This window comes from Pezoporus wallicus, unplaced genomic scaffold (assembly GCF_028554395.1).
Source record: "Pezoporus wallicus isolate ANWC-B61680 ecotype Strahan unplaced genomic scaffold, APGP_CSIRO_Pwel_v1 contig_4901, whole genome shotgun sequence".
Taxonomy (NCBI): Eukaryota; Metazoa; Chordata; class Aves; order Psittaciformes; family Psittacidae; genus Pezoporus; species Pezoporus wallicus.
Window position 1 is genome coordinate 5,108,315 of NW_026640354.1, and position 18,368 is coordinate 5,126,682.

Sequence of the window (18,368 nt, forward strand, 5' to 3'; positions counted from 1 at the left end):
TTTCTATTCACAATACAGGAAGAAGTTAAAAACAAGCTTGCACTTCACTTGCTATGTATCATTAACTCATATTGGAACAAAATAGTCATGCTGTACAAATTTGAATGATTTTTTTTTTCCCTATCATAGTTTCACATTGTAATGACAGTATGATAGATTCATAATGGGTTCCCTATAGACACATACAGAAATCACTTTGTCATGGTTATCTCACCTTGTAACAGCAGTGAAAGCAGTTGGTCTCCATGGTCTTGCATTAAACTGTCACATCACTGTTAAAATTCTATGTTTCAGGAAATGGTGATGGTACATCTTGAATGCTGTGAAAAATAACTACTTCATTGCCCTTACTCACTGGTTCTGTAAAACCCGATTACTCTCTTATCCGTGACTGGGAGGTGAAAACATTTTTCAGTAGTAAGTGATGATAGAGATTAACCGTTTTCTTTACTTGTTTAGCTGTCTCAAAATGATGATACTAATATTTTACCACCCCAGCACTAAATCTTGTGGCAATAGTTATGTTTCTAGGTACCTGTACTTTGGCTTGTCCTGATTTTCAAGCCATTAAAAGTATATGCAATTTTTTCCTTATTGTTATTCATTTCTTATACTTAACATAGCTCAACTACTCCCTTCAGAAGACACCTGATTTTTTAAATTTCTGGGAATTAAATTTTTTCCTGTTTATTTTGATACAATTTGGTTTACGCATATAGAAATACATATGTCTGAACTATCCTATTCATATTTCTTTGTGATCTAAATTTGTAGAACTTAAAAAAGTAATACTTCTGCCATTTATTTATTGGATTTTGAACCATCACAGTATTTGCTTTCTCTTACTTTTGATATTCCATTCTCTCACCTTAGATTAGACTAAATTATTCAGGATGCTGATGATATCTTTGGCTTCTAAGTCTTCAGTGCAGTTAGTTGCAGGACTCCATATAACTGGCATATAAATTGTAGAAGAAATTAAGACAAGCTAGATTTCTCCCTGATAAATGTGTTTCTGACACTTCAAAAACCACTCAGCAAAAATGCCCTTCAACCACCTCCCTGATTCTTCTGGAAAGCAGTCAATTATTGAGTTTACACAGACTGTCAGACACTTGGATTTCTTAAGGACCCAAAAGAGTACAAATTATGAATTCATTATTAGAGTACCCTCTAGAATAAATAACTAATATATTATTTTGTTTCTTAGAACTATTTTATTAACAACTAGTAATAGAGCTGGAAATATAATGGTGGTGCTTTGACAACTTGTAAAACTTACTAAATTGTTGTGTTTGGCAAAATTGTGTTCACAATAAATGTAGTAAGAACTCATTAGAAAATATATAAAGACTATTTCTGTCATTATTATTTTTTTAAACATATCACTGACAACTCTTCTTCTACACTATTTGGGAATTTTTATTAAATAGAAAGCTGAACTTGGTGATGGCAGCAACTGTTTCAGTGACAGGAACATGTAACACAAAGCAAAAAAAATTGCTTCAAAACTTGGATCTGACACTACAGTGAAATGTAGTGGAACTTACCCTGTTTAGTACACAGCAGTCAATATGTTACCACAATGGTCTGCCTCTGTGGGTCCATTCCCACTAACAAGCATTACTCTTCAGTTCTGAAGTAATACTGAAATCTGGCGTGAGATAAGAATTACAAGAAGATCTTGGTGTTTCATACTTAGGAGGATAATAACAGTACATCCACCAGAGACCTTATTGCCACCTTTCCACGTTTAAAGGGGGTTTTAATGAAAGCTGGAGAGAAACTTTTTCTATGCCCTGTAGTGACAGAACAAGGGCCAGCAGTTTTTAAACTTGGAGAGTATAGGTTTAGATTGGACAAAAGGAAGTCATATTTTACAATCAGAGTAGAGAGACACTGTAATAGTTTACTCAGAGAAGTTGTCCATGCGCCATCATTGGAAGTGTTCAAGGTTTGATTGGATGGGTCTTTGAGCAGCTCAGTCTCCCATGACAGGAGGTTGGACTGGAAGGACCTTTAAAGGTCTTTTCCAACCCAAACCATTCTAAGATTCTGTGATTTTTGATTCTGTTCTGGGATTCTATGATCCAAACATGGGTTAACATCCATCAAGACCAATAATGACAGCAGCAAAAACATCAGGACAGTTTATGACCAATTTACATTGATAAGCTGCTGTATTCTGGGTAGTCTGTTTTATCAGTGTGGAAATGAATGTGTCTCATGTGACACAGTCCCCAAAACCTTGAAAAGAGTACTTCTGTAGTCAGCTTGATATAAGTTTTTAGATATAAATTTGCCACCTAGTATAGTCCTCGTGTCTTGTAATTAAAGTGCCATTCTCTTTCAAGAGACACATATTTCAGTTTCTTCAAACTGATGTCATTGGTATCAATCAAGCCACTGTCATGGGCAGCAGTGTAAGTGACCACCCATAGTGCATCTGGATAATGGGGATTATTTAATAACCAGATTTCAGCTCTTACCATAATTGGTTAATCCACACACCCAATTGGACACTTGACACATCTTTCTGACCTCCAGGCTCTTCTCACCCTTCCAAGATCTTTCCTTCAGCCAAGTTCTTTACCTCCCTCTTTACGATCTCCTTTCTGTACAATACCACTTCTTGTTTTCAGGAACTCATCTTTTTGAGCACCAGCTCTTCTTTCTAAAAGCCCAACCCCTCAGTTCTCTCAGTCTAAACAGCCTTTGTGCAGAAGCACTAATGGGTGATTGTCTCTCATGTCTCTCATGTCTCTCCATTAACTGAAAGATTCAAGATATGCAACTTTTATTTAACAGATGTTACCAAAATTTACAATAAGATGTCATGGTTTAAGCCCAGCTGGCAACCCAGAACCACGCAGCTGCTACCTCACTCCTCCCCCTTCCTCCCTCCACTCCTGGAGGGATGGGAAGGTGAATCGAAAGAATGTAACTACCACGGGTTGAGATAAAAACAGTCCAGTAACTAATATAACGCAAACTACTACTGCTACCACCGATAATAATAATGATAAGGGAAATAACAAGGGAAGAGAATACAACTGCTCACCACCTGCCAACCGATACTCAACCCGACTACAGCAGTGGTCTAGGCCTTCGATGCAACTGTCCCCAGTTTATACAGTGGGCATGATGTGCTGTAGTATGGAATACCTCTTTGGTTAGTTTGAGTCAGGGTTCCTGTCTCTGCTTCTTCCCAGCTTCCCCTCCTCCCTGGCAGAGCATGAGACTCAGAAAGTCCTTGGTCAGAGTGAACTACTGAGCAGCGACTAAAAACATCTGTGTTATCAGTGTTGTTCCCAGGCTGAAAGACAAAACCACAGCACTGCACCACCTACTAAGAAGGAGAAGGACTGCTACTGCTGAACCCAGGACATAAGGCCACACAATGACTAACAAGTTGCAGGCTTCTACTTGATATTTCACTATATCCACATTTATATGCTGCATTTACAATTTAAGCTTGGTTTTGGTGGTTTTTTTTTTGTTTTGTTTTTTCCTTCAGCAGTTACATTAAGGATTTCTATTTGTGATGAATGGTTACCAAGTACCAAGGATGTCAATTGAACCAAACTGGGAGTCATATTCAGCATCTTTGCCTCTATAAATTATGGGAAATTGGGGAACCTCACTGGTTTATATGATAGGATTTGTGCAGGCTTTACCAGCAAGAGTCAAAAATTAACATTCAAATCTTAGTTCAAATGCTACATACTCTGAACTATTTGTTACTTTGATTTAAGGTTAGTCTCCAGACTATTTTTAAACTTATGTTTGAGCTCTTCACAGGTTAAAATTGTGTCCTGAACACTTTGCTTCTAAGAACAACTAATTTAAACAGAGTTATGACTCTAAGGAGTCGTGGAATTATTAATATTCTTTCGAATTATTTAAAAGAGATTAACAATGCTTCATATCCCCTGAGATAGTTATCTGGGATATATGGCACCCATGTTGTACATCTGCTGGGGAATGAGTATATCCCAGTTAGATTCATGAGAATTTTAGTCTGTTGAAGACAGAAGTTCCCGTTTGGTTATTAAAGTCCAAATGTACAATTATTATTTGTAATGTCATTTATCGATCCTATTTCTTTTACAGTGAATTAGTCAAGAATATTTTTTTTATTTTATTTCAGTTTAAAATCTGTTAGAAAAATAAAATAGAATAAGACATTGTTGCAAAAAAAAACCAAACCTGCCATAACAGACACAATAAGAAAGGAAAGCAGAAACCCAAACACAACAATTCCAAGCAAAAACAGTTCTCCGAATCTTTGTATATATAGTGCCTTTAATACATTTACAGCAGGGAAAATACTGCCTACATAGATGTGTTGCATGTTCTTGCACCTGTGTGCACATCATAAGTTATTTCTTTTATTTGATCAATAAATCCTGTTATTCTTTTAACTCAAGCTGTAAGTCATGAAAATCACAAATGCAGGAAGAAGTTTCTCAGGCCGAGAGATAGAAATGAAATAATAGTTTTCCCTGTGCTGACTGTGGTAACGGGTATGTTCAGCATCTTCCTTGGAACTGACCTCTCTGCTCTGGCATCTGTATATCTTTATCTGTGGGAGATACTTGGGTGTTCATGCATCTTTAGCTTTGATGTGGCTTTATAAATTTGTCTGCAGTGATGACATCCTTTCAAATAAACAGATATTAATGTTAAAAGAATAAAAAGTGTAAAAAAAATAAAGGCTGTACTTTACAGGAATGAAATAAATCACTCTGATGCTTTTCATCTTTAAACAAAAATATCATGGGACATTTGAAAGTTAGAATAGGTTGAAAGAAAGGCCTGGAAGTTCTCCTCCTTTAGCATAAATTAAAAATCAGGAAGCCTAAGCTTGCACAGTTTTTATACAATCATTCTGTCAGGGGGCATGGTTTTCCATTTAAGCCCAAGTTATGGTTTGAGTGAGTAGCATCTCTGACATGCAAGTCTGTCTTTATTTTTCTCTGCAGGGAATCATATAAGGATTTTTCTTTTTTTCATATATGTACTCTGCTATGTTTGTTCTTAAACCTTTTAAGTTTATCAAGAAAGCTTTATCTCCTGTACAAATGATTCTAATCCTTGTATTAGACAATTCTAATGTGTGTATTCTCTCCTTGTTCTGAAGTTTTGTGATATTTTGATATTTTAGGCTTAGCCTTCCAATCGCCTAAATATATGAAATCCTATAAGATGCAGGGTGGTTTGCAAAGACAAGATAGCTAAGTTATGGATGTCTCCTTTCACAATCTAACTGCATGGAGTTAGTAATGGTTTAACCCTGAACAGCCAAAGATGTAAAGCAAATAATTTGGATGCAGATTTAGAAAACTGAAACATCTTTAAGATGAAGTTCTACCCCTTAAAAATTCTAGATTAATCTCCAATATTCTATTCAGTTTTAGGTTAGTACTGTAACCAGAAAGTATATTTGTTGGAGACAGTCTCAGCTGGAGTAACTCATCCTATGAAGGTCAGTGGAATTTTGTAGAAACAAAATAGTTTGCCCATATTGTATTCCCTGCATGACTGGGGACTTTATTCTTTCCTTATTAATATTTGATTAAGCCTATTATGCATATACCCACAAACTGTATTAAATGAATGATTAAGGTTTCAAAATCTGAAAAAGACAGAATTAATGTTGCCAGTGAGATTTCTGGTATCCTCTGTCTTCCTCTCCATGCAAATACAGTATAATCTGAAGTTGCATGATTTCTCCTTGCTTACAGTGTGCACAGTACTGTCATATTTACATCTGCACAGGTGCTCCAAACGGGGGATTCAATTGCTTAAATATAGACATCTACTGATGTTTTGGTCCCCAAGACATTTATCTTTTGCAGATGTCTTTAATACCCCTGAACATCTCAAACAGCAGAAAGAAGCTACATCTAGACAACTGAATCTTGCTTCTTTTGTCAAATAGCTGCACCACTGAAGTTGGTATGGAGCTCTCTGAAGAAATCATAAAGAGCAGGAATCAAGACATAAAAAAATCTGATCTCAACAAGTAGATTTCACTTCATTCCTGGAGGTGTAGACAGTTCAGTTTCCAAACGCACCTTACTTTTCAGTGCAAGAGATCCTCATGTAACCTACTTCAGTATCAGGCTTAGCTTGAAATTTTAAGTTAAAACTTTAAAGACTCTAACATAAAATGTTTTTCAGTTTTATGATTTTGTCCTTGGAAAATGTCTAGGAGTCTTACCACTTTGTAAAGCAGTTAGTTTGCTATAAAGTGTCTGAATTCAAGCTGCTGTGAAGTTGATTCTATACCACATTTGTATGACTGTAGAAAGACTGTAGTTTTGTAGAAAGAGAGTCATACAAAAAAATAGACATGTATTGTTTCCTTTTTACAAATAGATACAATATCAAAAATCAAACGTAATACCAAAGATTTCTTGCCTTTAGTGTTTAATGATGTGATTTAATAGATTTAAACATCCAGGGGGTTTTCGTTAATAACGCAGCATGCCTATGAGGCTCAGAAAACATCTCTTATTTCTCTGTCATATTCATGATGCAGGTTACTTTTTCTGTGGTTGTGAGCTTTCTGCTAAGAAAGAGAAGGAATTATTCAGATTTTTTTTTTTATTTTTGTGGAATCATAATTCTCAAGTATCAAATATTAGAGACATATTTTCATTCCATATTTTCTATAGAAATAACTGCACTTTTTAGATTTGACCCACAGTTTCTTGGATTATTTGTGACACATTTAAAATATTTCTTCTTTCATGATTTATTCCTTAACATTAATCACTGAAAAACAAAATAATGCTGAGACTTTGATGTATGGAACACGATTATAAGTCAGCTCACTGCATATATATCTTCACAGATCTATATAAAATGGCTATTTTTAAACAGCTTCATATATATGAAAGAACCTTGTAAGCAACATTGCTTTCACAGAATTGCTTCCCAGTGAATCTTGTTCTTTTTCTTGACTTTTAAAGATGTATTTTTACCTTTCCATCAGCTGAAAAAACTATGACTAGTACCAGTGGAAACAGAGATCTCATTCCCATCTTTGAAGTTTAAATGAAAGAGATTTCCCATAAAGGAATTCCCATAAACTCATTAAATATGAATATACTATTTCCCCTCTCACACCATTTCATGTACTATCCCACTGGCAATAATTTTATGTTCTGTGTTAACATTCATATCAATGACTTCTCATATTTTCATGTATTTGGAACTGGTGAAATTTGCATGGTATCCCAGTTAAAATCATATCAAGCTGGTACAATTTCAAGTATGCAAATATATTTATACTTTAGTTGACTAGTTTCTTCTATTTTCTTGTCTAACTTAGTTTTATTATATTAAAAGTAGGTAATTAAGCATGAATACATGGATTATAATGTAGTTAAAAACACCCCTCTTAACTCATTCTTGATTAAAACATAATGCAAATGGAGTTTACACTTTCTCATGTTCTTCCAGCACATTAATATAGCTAATTGATGTTTGCGAAAGAGGTGTCACTTGATGGCATTTTGATCAGAAAGAAACAAACATAGTCAAAGCATATAATATGATCTTGAAAATGAAATTACTTCAGCAGAAACAAATCAGATAAATTCAAATTACATTTGAATTGTTTTCTGTATGCAGAACAAATTCTCTTAAGAATGTGACAAGGGACAAAGAAATAGAAATCTATCAGTATGTTTTCCTTTCACATCTTTCAAAGTGGATAATTCACACACGAATAATTTTAGACTGAAATTAAATACAGATTTGACTTACAACTTTAATTTCTTCCCTCCTAGTCCTTAGGTGTGGAATATACCAAAGGCAGTTCTGAACAACTGCAACAGCTGAAGTGAACCATGTAATGAAAACCTTTAAAAAAGTCTCTGCTGTCTGCAGCACTGTGTTTGCCCCTGTGCTACTTGCAATCCATGATAATGTGTGTAAAGTTAAACCTGGGAAGAAGGGAAGGGTGTGAGTAAGGTGTTTTTAAGATTTGGGGTTTATTTCTTATTATCCTACTCTGATTTGATTGGTAATATATATTAAACTAATTTCCCCATGTCACATCTGTTTTCCCCATGACCGTAATTGGTGATTGTCTCTCCCTGTTCTTGTCTCAATCCATGATCTTTTTGTTAGATTTACTCTCCCCTTTTCAGTTGAGGAAGGGAGTGACAGAGCAGCTTAGCTGGGCAACTGGCCGGCAACTGGCCTTCAACTGAATTCAATTACCATGCCTCCTAATTGCAGATTTCATTTTTTTTTAATTATTTCTTAAGTATATTTGGTGTTACAATTAGAATGAAGTCATCCTGGTCATAACTTTGAACAATATAAATGTAAGTTAATGAATATATTCTACCTTCCTTTAGGGAATTCTTTTAACTCTTTACAATATTTCAGTTTTAGAAATCTCCTGTCACTCTGAAAATACAACTGAGCATAGCAACTTTGCTTGTCATAAATTTTGCCAATATCCACCCAATATCCAACATAATTCCAGGCCTCTGTCTGTTTATACTGGAATGATATTCCAGAGATGTCCATCTTCAGACTGCATTTCTAAGAAAAATCTTTCTTACTTTGTTTTTCTGACTTGTATTTTTTCTTTGTCTTTGGCATTTTCTCCATTCTGAGGGAAGCAGATGGTCTTCTATTCAGTCTTCATCTAAAGAAATCTGATGAGATCTCAGTTGCCTAACCTTTCGAGATAAATTGAGCTCTGCATCTTCTTCTGAGATATATGGAAGTGATAGTACATAATACCTTTGTAGAGAAGAAAATTGTCAATCACAGTTTAATAGGATTTCTTTCCAAGCAAGGGCTTCTCAGAAAAGGAGAGTTTTTTTCCCCTGTGATTTGTTTGGATCTCTTGTTATGTCCGAAAAAACTATCTTTTTTTTTCTTTTCCTGATCTGCAATGCCATGTTGCAAAAAAATTGTTGTGAGATCTTCAATATCTTTTCTTTTTTTCTTCCATTATTGAGCACTGCTAATAAGTTGATATATCTATTTCTTTTTCTCTTAGTTGTGTGACCCTCCCTCTGTTGGACACACAATAAAAGATGACTACTATTACTGTGGAAGATGAGAAATTATCAGAACACTATGTTCTCTCATCTTTTCCATACAGAATTGTTCAAAGAGGTATAATCATGAAGGTTCTTTATTATAAGAAATAAAATGATGGTAACTTGACATTTCAGTGGTTAACAACAGCAGCTAACATACTGAAGAATTTATCTTTCACCGTGCTAAATATCTCTGTATCATTACAGCTTTGTTTCTCATCCCTCCTCTTTTGCTCTGTGACATCAGGAAATTCTTATCATTACCCCAGCAGAAATGAAAAGCAGCAAGAAGTTGTGACAATAACAATTGTTATCTAATAATTCATAAAAGTAAAGTTAAAAGGAATGTTTCATAAGTTTCATTTGTCTGCATTTGAAGCATGCCATATGGAAAATGGCTAAAGTTTATTCCAAACTTCATAGAAAATGGAAAAGATAATAAGCATAATCTTGCTAAAGAAATAGTGCTTTATTCCACCTGTCAAATAATATAATAAACCAGGAAAGACTTGAGTAATCAGGTATTGGAAATCTGTTCTCTACCATTCCCCTGAAAAAAAAAAGATTTTTGAAATGGTTTCTGAGAAAGTTGTATATCTATTAAAGGAGTGAATAAAGGTTCCCATTTGTCTTTAACAGTCTAACTTCTTGAACATTTATTCTACTATCTGAAGTTGGCAGAGTTATCTTATCAGAACTCCTGAATCTGTGTGGACCTGCAGAGCAATCAGATACAAATAGCAAAACCTTGAAAATCCATACTTGCTGCTTAAGAAAGAAACATTTTTGCCTTGAAAAAGGCTCTGGTCTGAGAGTTTTGCACTTTTGCATTACCAACTTGATGTAGCAAAACTTAAAATACTTAATTTTAGCATGTCACAACTGGCACTGTGTGTGCTTCCAAACTCACTCTTCTGGACTTCTAAATTTGAAACTTTGATGAGCCCTGTGAAACACCTAATAACATCCCTGGGAATCTGATATGATCTTCAAAGTGCCCAGTTTATAATTCATCAAAGAAATAACTCTGTCTTAACTAAAGAAGGACTAAACTTGTGAAAATTCATGTATGTAGTCTGCTAGAATTCACAATAGAGGATTTATAGTAATTAATTTTGCCTCTCGGCTTTTCATTTTCATAATGTCTAATCTCATAATACATTGGTAAATGATTGTTTGTGTTTAAAATCTGAACTGTTTTACATGCCTTTATTCATTAGGAAGTTAGATGATAGGTTATGAGAAACAGATTTTAAACCTAATTCATTTTGTTATGTTTTCCACTGGAAGCTTGAAACCACAGCACCCATCTAGTAATTTGTGAATAGAATCTAATTTTACAGTTCTATGTTTTGTTTAAGGTTTTGGGTTGGCTTTTTTTTGGCGGCAAAATTTTTCCTATACAGAACTGCATATTAAATATGCAGACAGTGTACTTGTGCATATTCCCATCATTGCACAGATAAAACTGCTATTTTCTACTACTTTGTATCATGTGGGTTTTTATTTATATTCTCACCATAGAGCTGGTCTGAAAATACTGTTCCGATAATTAATATATACACAGTTCTGCTTTTTGGATATGCTGTGAAACAGTTCTATTAGAGGGATTGCTGTTAAATTTACTAATTTGTAAGACTCTGGAAATACTTTTTCAACAGCATTTAATCCCATTCTTCATTGTTTTTCCACTTTGAACATGAGATTATCAGGTGGAACATATAAGAATAGACAATTTGCCTGTTCTGAATTCCAAGTGGAAGAAAGTTAGGTTGAGTAGGACTAGACTTGGAACTAAACGTGATAATGTGTGCCTGTGAGATCATGGTATCTTTAACCCAGGTAGATAGCAAACTGTGTTGTCACAGCATGGAGCTCAGCCTGTGATCTATAGCTTGCTTAGACACTTCATATAAGCAGCTATCCTATTAAGAAGTGTGAGCTGCTATAGCTATGCTCTGTGCCATCCATATCAGGTCTATTAAGTTCAACGCTATCTCAGAAATGTAGTCAGACTGTTTGGTGTAGGCTATAGATCTTTTGCCAAAGTATCCTAGATGAAATATATAGAAGTTGAATCTTCAGGAAAGAAAACAGACTTGTTACTGTTCATGTAATGACCCATTCATGGCCTGTAATTCTAAGTGATCTGAGAAACTTTCCTAAGTGATCTTCAGTTGTGTAGAAACTGGATGCATTGCTCACTTGCTGACTGCTGTGTTCTTTCCAGCTAATAGAAGGGGGCTGAAGACAGTCTTCATAACATTAATGCTTATATATGAAATCACTTGTGACAACAAAGAGACTGGGATACTTGGTTGTTTTGCCTTTTTTTTGTTATTTTAATTTTATTTATAAGGACCTATGATACTGGCTAAGTGTTAAAATGGCAATCGTGTCAGAAGTTATATTAGAAAACACATCACATATAATTCTCAATTTTAGTGGATTAAACAAATTTAAGTTTGTGATGTTCAAAGATACATTTCTGGAACAATATAAAGTTGTTAGGATAAATGACATAAAAAAAAAAAAAAAGTAGGGCAATATGGATTATGCAAAAACCAACGCTTCAAAATTACCAACTATGCAATCGTAAATACTTCCACGCTTCTAAAAATTAAATGGTGGGATGATAAAGCTCATTGGAAATTAGGGCAAGTGGGGACATCCTAGGTTATTGAGGCCAGTTCCACAATGCAACAGAATGACAAACTATAACCTGGGAGGGATGGCATGGAGTTCCCTGGCTTTAATTTAACAATGCTAGCTGAACAGTCTTTTATTGCATCTGCAAATAGAAACAATATTTCACTTCTGGAAGAAAGCCTTGGAGAAAAAAAAAACATGTTCTTAACCAAAAATCCATTCCCTAGATGATATTTGATCATTATTGTTTAGTAATGTATCCTCTGATAAAGTAAGGACTACTCATATTTCCAAATGCAACAGAATGGCTAGTATTCATGGTAAATTACAACATCTGTGAAATGAACACAAGCATTACAGTTTAACTCATAAATCTGCATGATTTATACCCTCTACCATCAATATTTTAACTACCACAAACTATTTAAATTTTCCTTGCTATTTTGGTGTAATCATGAGAAATGTATGATACCAAATAACCTAGAATAATCCAAATGTATGATTGTGTGGTGCCTTGTAAAAAAGTTCAGTTTAAGATGAAACTGAAAAGGAGATTCTTTGAAAGCATGTCTAATGTCTGACTTCTGTTGTATTCTGTGCAGTTAGTGCTCTGTATCTTATGTCAGAAACCCAGCCATATATTAAAATTCAGGCAAAAAATATCTGCTAGAAAGAGTGAAAACAACTCACACATTGATTGTGCTGGGACACTCCATTATTTATCTGCATTTGTTGTTATTTTGCTGATACACATAGGAATTCTATGCAAATTATTTTTTCTGGTATTCACAAATTCATCATGGATAGATATTCTATTATGATTCTGAAGGCTTTTGAATGTGTTTTCTAATTGAGATAAGGTTGAGAGACTTTAAAGATGACATGAAAATAGGAAGGAAAGATGTAAAATCATATGTCTTTTCTAACATGCTTTTTTAAATTGACTTATTTCTATTTATTAGTTTTAAAAATATTTTTTTAAGGAAACATCAGGATTTTTTTTCTTTACATCAGTAAACATCTGTTTAACACTGTGGTGTGCTTTCACTATACATCCTTTAGAATTAAAGTCCTGGGAACCTCATCTAAAAAAAAAAAAGCTTTTTCTCCATTTGAATAATTACACAAAGGTATGTGAAAAGAAACTGAACAGATGGAAAACATTCAACAGATGCACTTTCATTTTATATATGGATTTTATTTATTTAGTAACAATAAAGATACCAGGCACAGCTACAGGCTGGGCAGAGAAAAGATTCAGAGCAGCCCTGTGGAGAACGACTTGGGGGTGCTGGTCGATGAGAAAATGAACATGAGCCGGCTTCAGTGTGCACTCACAGCCCAGAAAGCCAACCGTATCGTGGGCTGCATCAAAAGGAGAGTGACCAGCAGGTTGAAGGAGGTCATCCTGCCCCTTTACTCTGCTCTCGTGAGACCTCACCTGGAGTATTGTATACAGTTCTGGTGTACTCAACATAAGAAGGACATGGAACTGTTGGAACAAGTCTAGAGGAGGGCCTCAAGGATCATCAGGGGACTGGAGCACCTCCCGTATCAAGATAGACTGAGAAAGTTGGGGCTGCTCAGCCTGGAGAAGAGAAGGCTGTGTGGAGACCTCATAGCAGCCTTCCAGTGTCTGAAGAGGGCTTATAAGGGTGTTGGGGAGGGACTCTTCATGAGGTACTGTAGTGACAGGATAAGGCTCAGTGGGTTTAAACTTTAATAGGTGAAGTTTAGATTAGATATAAGGGAGAAGTTATTTACTGTGTGGGTGGTGAGGCACTGGAATGGGTTGCCCAAAGAAGTGATAAATGCTCCATCCCTGGCAGTGTTGGATGGAGTCCGGTGTGACATGGTTTAGTGTGAGGTGTCCCTGCCCATGTCAGGGGAGTTGGAACTAGATGATCTTAAGGTCCTTTCCAACCCAAACTATTCTGTGATTCTATGATTTATTTTTTTCTTCCAACCAAACTGAACATGTTAATGATAGCATAAAGAGGAGTGGGGATATTTGGACCATAGAACATAGAACAAAGCCATAGATGTGTATTGGGCTGACCTTGGCTGGCTGCCAGAGCCCCCTCTCACTCTGCCTTCTTACCAGCATGGGGGAAGAATAAAAAATGAAAGCCTTATACGTCAAGATAAAGAGAGGGAGATCACTTACCAGATAGTCATGGGTAAAACAGACCTAGACTGGGGAAAACTGGCTTAATTTAGTGCCAATTAATGTAGGTTTGCATAGTGAGAAACAAAGAGAAATCAAAACAACACCATCCCCATCTCTGGATTTCTTTTCCCCCCAAGGCTTAATGGACTCCTTCATTCTCTACTCCTCTAACTCCTTCCTGCCACGATCAGCACAAGGGGACACGGAGTGGAGGCTGTAGTCAGCACATAACAGCTCTCTGCTGCTCCTTCATCCTCACACTTCTCCACTTCTCCTGTGTGGGCTCTCTGTGGACACAGTTCCTTCAGGGCATATCCACCTGCTCCAGTATGGGGTCCTCCACAAGCACCTGGAACACCTCCTCTCCCCTCCTTCTCTGACCTTGGTGCTCACAGGATTGTTTCTCACTCTTTCCTCCTCCTCACTCCTCACTCCACCTGTGCAGCTTTTGCCCTTTACTAAAAACCTTTTCCAGAGGCACTTCCCCCTCCACTGGGGGCTCAGATGTGCCCTGCAGTGGGTGGGCTAGATCCATCTGGAGCTGACGGTGTCAGCACAGGGCAGCCCCAGCACCTCCTCACAGAGGAGGCCTGCAGACCCCACTGCCAGCACCTGGGCAACTGCACTGACCACACAGCAAGTCAGAGTACCTGAAAGAAACAAGACAACCGACTTATCTGTTCCTTCTGTAAGTTTCACTAGTCTTTTGGGTTTTTGTTTTAGAAGTGTCTGCTTCCCTTCTTTAGCAACATATCCTCATCTACTGTAATTAAGCTGTACACTTTACATGTGCTGAAGACCTGACTTGTATGGCATGTGTTTGTTATTCCTCAGTGTATTTGTTCTCTGTATTTTTTACTGCTCCTCTCCACGTTAGAAATCCCTAGACAATGGATGAGAAATAATCGATCTGCTCTGTCTTATCCTGACACTGCAAAATTCAAGAAAGGGGTTATAAGATTATTAAAGTGACTGTAATACAAGCAAACCACTTGAAAATCTGTAAATTTTCATATCACTATGAATGTGTTCTGGAAGTACTTCCTGCTTAATTTATTGCTCTATTCCAGTAACAAACGCATGTCTTTGTGATATGGAATCAGAAATAAGCGAAATCTAATTCTTTGTAAATAAACTGCAGAAGCTGTGCATTTTATAAATAAATTTTATGAATATAGATTGCAACACCTCCTGATTTTAATTACAGAACAACGTTTGGAAAAAAAGTTCCGTGTTAATAGAACACATAAAGATGAAGGCAATCAAAGATAATCTTGCTTCCTTTCCAGGTTTTTCAGGCCAGTACTGTGAAATAGAAGTGAATGAGTGCAATTCAGCTCCCTGCTTGAATGGTGCTGTCTGTCAGAATGATGTCAACAGCTATGAGTGTTTTTGCCCTGAAGGTAAGTTGTTCAAAATAATTTACTTTTATTATCTTTGACAATTCTAAAAATTGCCTGAAGTCTGCAAAACATGTGCTTGACAGTCTTCAAAGCCATTGTTAAAATTTCCTTTGTGTGGAAGTTATTCACTCTTTTCTGAAGTCTCATTTGCATCTTTGTCCACCAAGGCACCCAATAAAACAAGCATTCTCATTAAGAATGGAGGGAGGTACACTTGTAACTGCTGCTGTTTTTTGGACAGAACCTCATGATTTTAGCACAGTCTGAAGGAGTGGAGAAAGCACAAATGAGCAGTATGTGAAATCCACAGAAAATGTAATCAATGAATTTACAAAGAATCTGTTTTATCCTGATGTACTAAATTACAGCTTTATGACTGAGCACAGTAAGTAAATTACAAAATTACAATGACCATAATAATGACTGTAATATATCTTCATTGCAGAAATCTGTTAAAACTTTCAGAGACAAAAAAAAAAAAAGGTTTTCAGCACTGGGTCTGTTTGTTTAAGAATGCATAAACTGCTCAGTGTTACCAGACATGGATGAACAAATGAATATTTTCAAGAAAGAAGTAGTTAAAGGGAAAACTAAAATGCTTTAAAACATTTAAACTTACAGGTCTTCCTGAAATACTTTCACAAATAGATTTCTTCTGAATATTTTTATGTTGGGTTTATTTTTTTTAATTGGATTTTTAGTTAAAAATAAAGTCAAGTGATTTATAACCTGGTACTTTGTTTTAAACTTTCTTATACTTGTTTGAGGTTTTTTTACTATTTTGTAATGATAGACTGATGCTGAGTTGATTTTAAAGCTTATAATATTTCAGGGGGGTGTATATTCAAGTATTCTAGTGGTGATGAGTTCAGAAACTTCACAAAAGATGAAATTGCTACAAATAATTCTCATAAGTACACATTCCATCGTTAGCTTAAATTGGAAGCCAAAACAGATACTGAAGACAGTTGAAAATTAAGCTGGAGAAATTTCATTCCGCTGGTCTGCCTGACCAGCTTATGGAAAAATAAATCTTGGCATCCACATTGATAATTTTGTGGTGTACTTGTTACCTGTGAGACATGGGTCTGATTAAACTCTAAATGCAAATAAGAGCTGTTACTGTATACATTACTAATGAACTGAGGGTAATTCTAAAGTTTTATGATTTAGGGATCAGTGGAAATTGGTTCCATGGTCAGTTTGAGAAATTACGGGAATATGCCTTGCACTGAGGGTGCTGATAGCTTAGCATTAGTCATGGTCTTCCTGCAGCCATGGCCTGTGACAACACTAATGATAGTCATTTTTTACCATGACCATGAATTAGAATGCATTTAGAAGAGCATAAAATGTCAGCTATTGGAGTGCAGATTCTACAGCAATTTCAAGTACAAAAAAATACTGTTGGGCTTCTGAGTTTAGTAAAAGTCACTATGACACAAGAAACAAATAGGGAAAAAGTAGAGAAGTAATTATTTGAGAGTTGATTTTTAAAACTATAATCAGCTGTCTAAATTCCAGCATCATTTATCTTCTTCTGCAATGCTTTCAAAATGGCAGAAGATACATAGATTCTGCTAAACAAATAATTCAACTAAATTAATGAAAATACTGAATACTAAGCTTGTTCTTCCAGTTACTAGCTCCTTTTAAAGTATATTTGATGGTAAATGTATTTTCCTGTTAATGACAGAGCAGAAAAATCTTCTAGGAAGATCTTTCAGTAAGACTTCAAGACAATGTTATTACACAAGTAAATTGAAAATAATTGTTTTTTTTTTTAGTTTCTTTAGAAAAAGGGACCCAAAAGCATGCTTTAAAAAGAAGCACAGATATAGCTGAATAATAAATAGCTCTCTGTTTTGTTTTTTTTTTAAAAGGGTTTGAAGGTTTGAACTGTGAAATCAACTTTGATGAGTGCACTTACGGTTTTTGTAAAAGCAATTCAACTTGTTTAGACCTGGTTGCAGACTACAGCTGCATTTGTCCTCCAGGGTTCACTGGTAAGATTTCTTTTAACTCTGGAAAGACATTAAATAGTTAAACTTTTTAATTTTTTTTTCTGAAATTAAAAGAAACTTTTTAATTGCATTTTGTTCAGCATTTTAGCATTAAAGATGCTCTGTGCTATTGCTAATCTGCTTTAATCTCCCTAGTAATATGATAAAAAATGAAAGCAGTGTGCATGCTGTTTGATTAATTGATGGAAAGCAAAATTATACTTTGCCTAGGAAAAAAAAGTGTTCAAAGAGACCTAGTCTATATAGGTGAGCAATGACAGCTACAGCAGGTGCTGTTTATCTTCAGATGATCATATCAGAGACATACTCAATTGAGACAGAAATGCAAATACAGTTTTAGCGAAGGAATGCTTTGTACTCTTCAGAAAGAAGCCATCAAATCCTTATGATAAATAGGTTGTAAACTGAACTTTTATTTGTGTCTACCAGGTTTACGAAAGTAACTCTTGCACTGGGAGCAGTATTCATGGCCTTACTTTCTGCCAGAAGCACCTAACAGGATCACTGGGAAATCAATAACACTGTCTCCAAAAGTATGCCATATTAACAACAAACATGCTGTGATTTCAGAGGCTGGAGCAACTGATTTTCAGCTGCTGATTTCATAGGGGCAAATGGAGCAGCATTAGTCATCAACTGTAACAGGAAGACAAGCAGTGGCAGTCACAGTAATCATACACAGTTAGTGGGTGTTGTAATAAAAAGCCAAACAAATATGTACTGAGAGCTCAAAATCTGTTGATCAGTGGAAAGACAAAAATGAAAGAGATCTATTATGGAGAAATAAAAGATTGAAGAAGCAAGCAGAATAATTAGGGACAAGTAGGAAAAAATAAGTTAGAAGTAAATAGAGCATTTCAGTTGATAATAACACCAGCATCATAGAATCATAGAATAGTTAGGGTTGGAAAGGACCTTAAGATCATCCAGTTACAACCCCCCTGATGTGATCAGGGACACCTCACACTACACCATCTCACCCAAGGCTCTGTCCAACCTGGCCTTAAACACCGCCAGGGACAGAGCATTTACAACTTCCTTGGGC

At 35.7% G+C, this 18,368-nt stretch overlaps 1 protein-coding gene across 1 annotated transcript in view; it reads left to right on the forward strand.

The window, feature by feature from the left end:
* The window catches only part of EYS (eyes shut homolog), a gene marked incomplete at its 3' end in the record, with an annotated part of 771,151 nt that overhangs the window by 192,807 nt on the left and 559,976 nt on the right, over window positions 1–18,368 (forward strand). Inside the window, exons 12-13 of the mRNA XM_057418821.1 lie at window positions 15,186–15,299; window positions 17,183–17,305. Coding sequence (XP_057274804.1) covers window positions 15,186–15,299; window positions 17,183–17,305 — 237 coding nt within the window. The remainder of the gene's footprint in view (window positions 1–15,185; window positions 15,300–17,182; window positions 17,306–18,368) is intronic.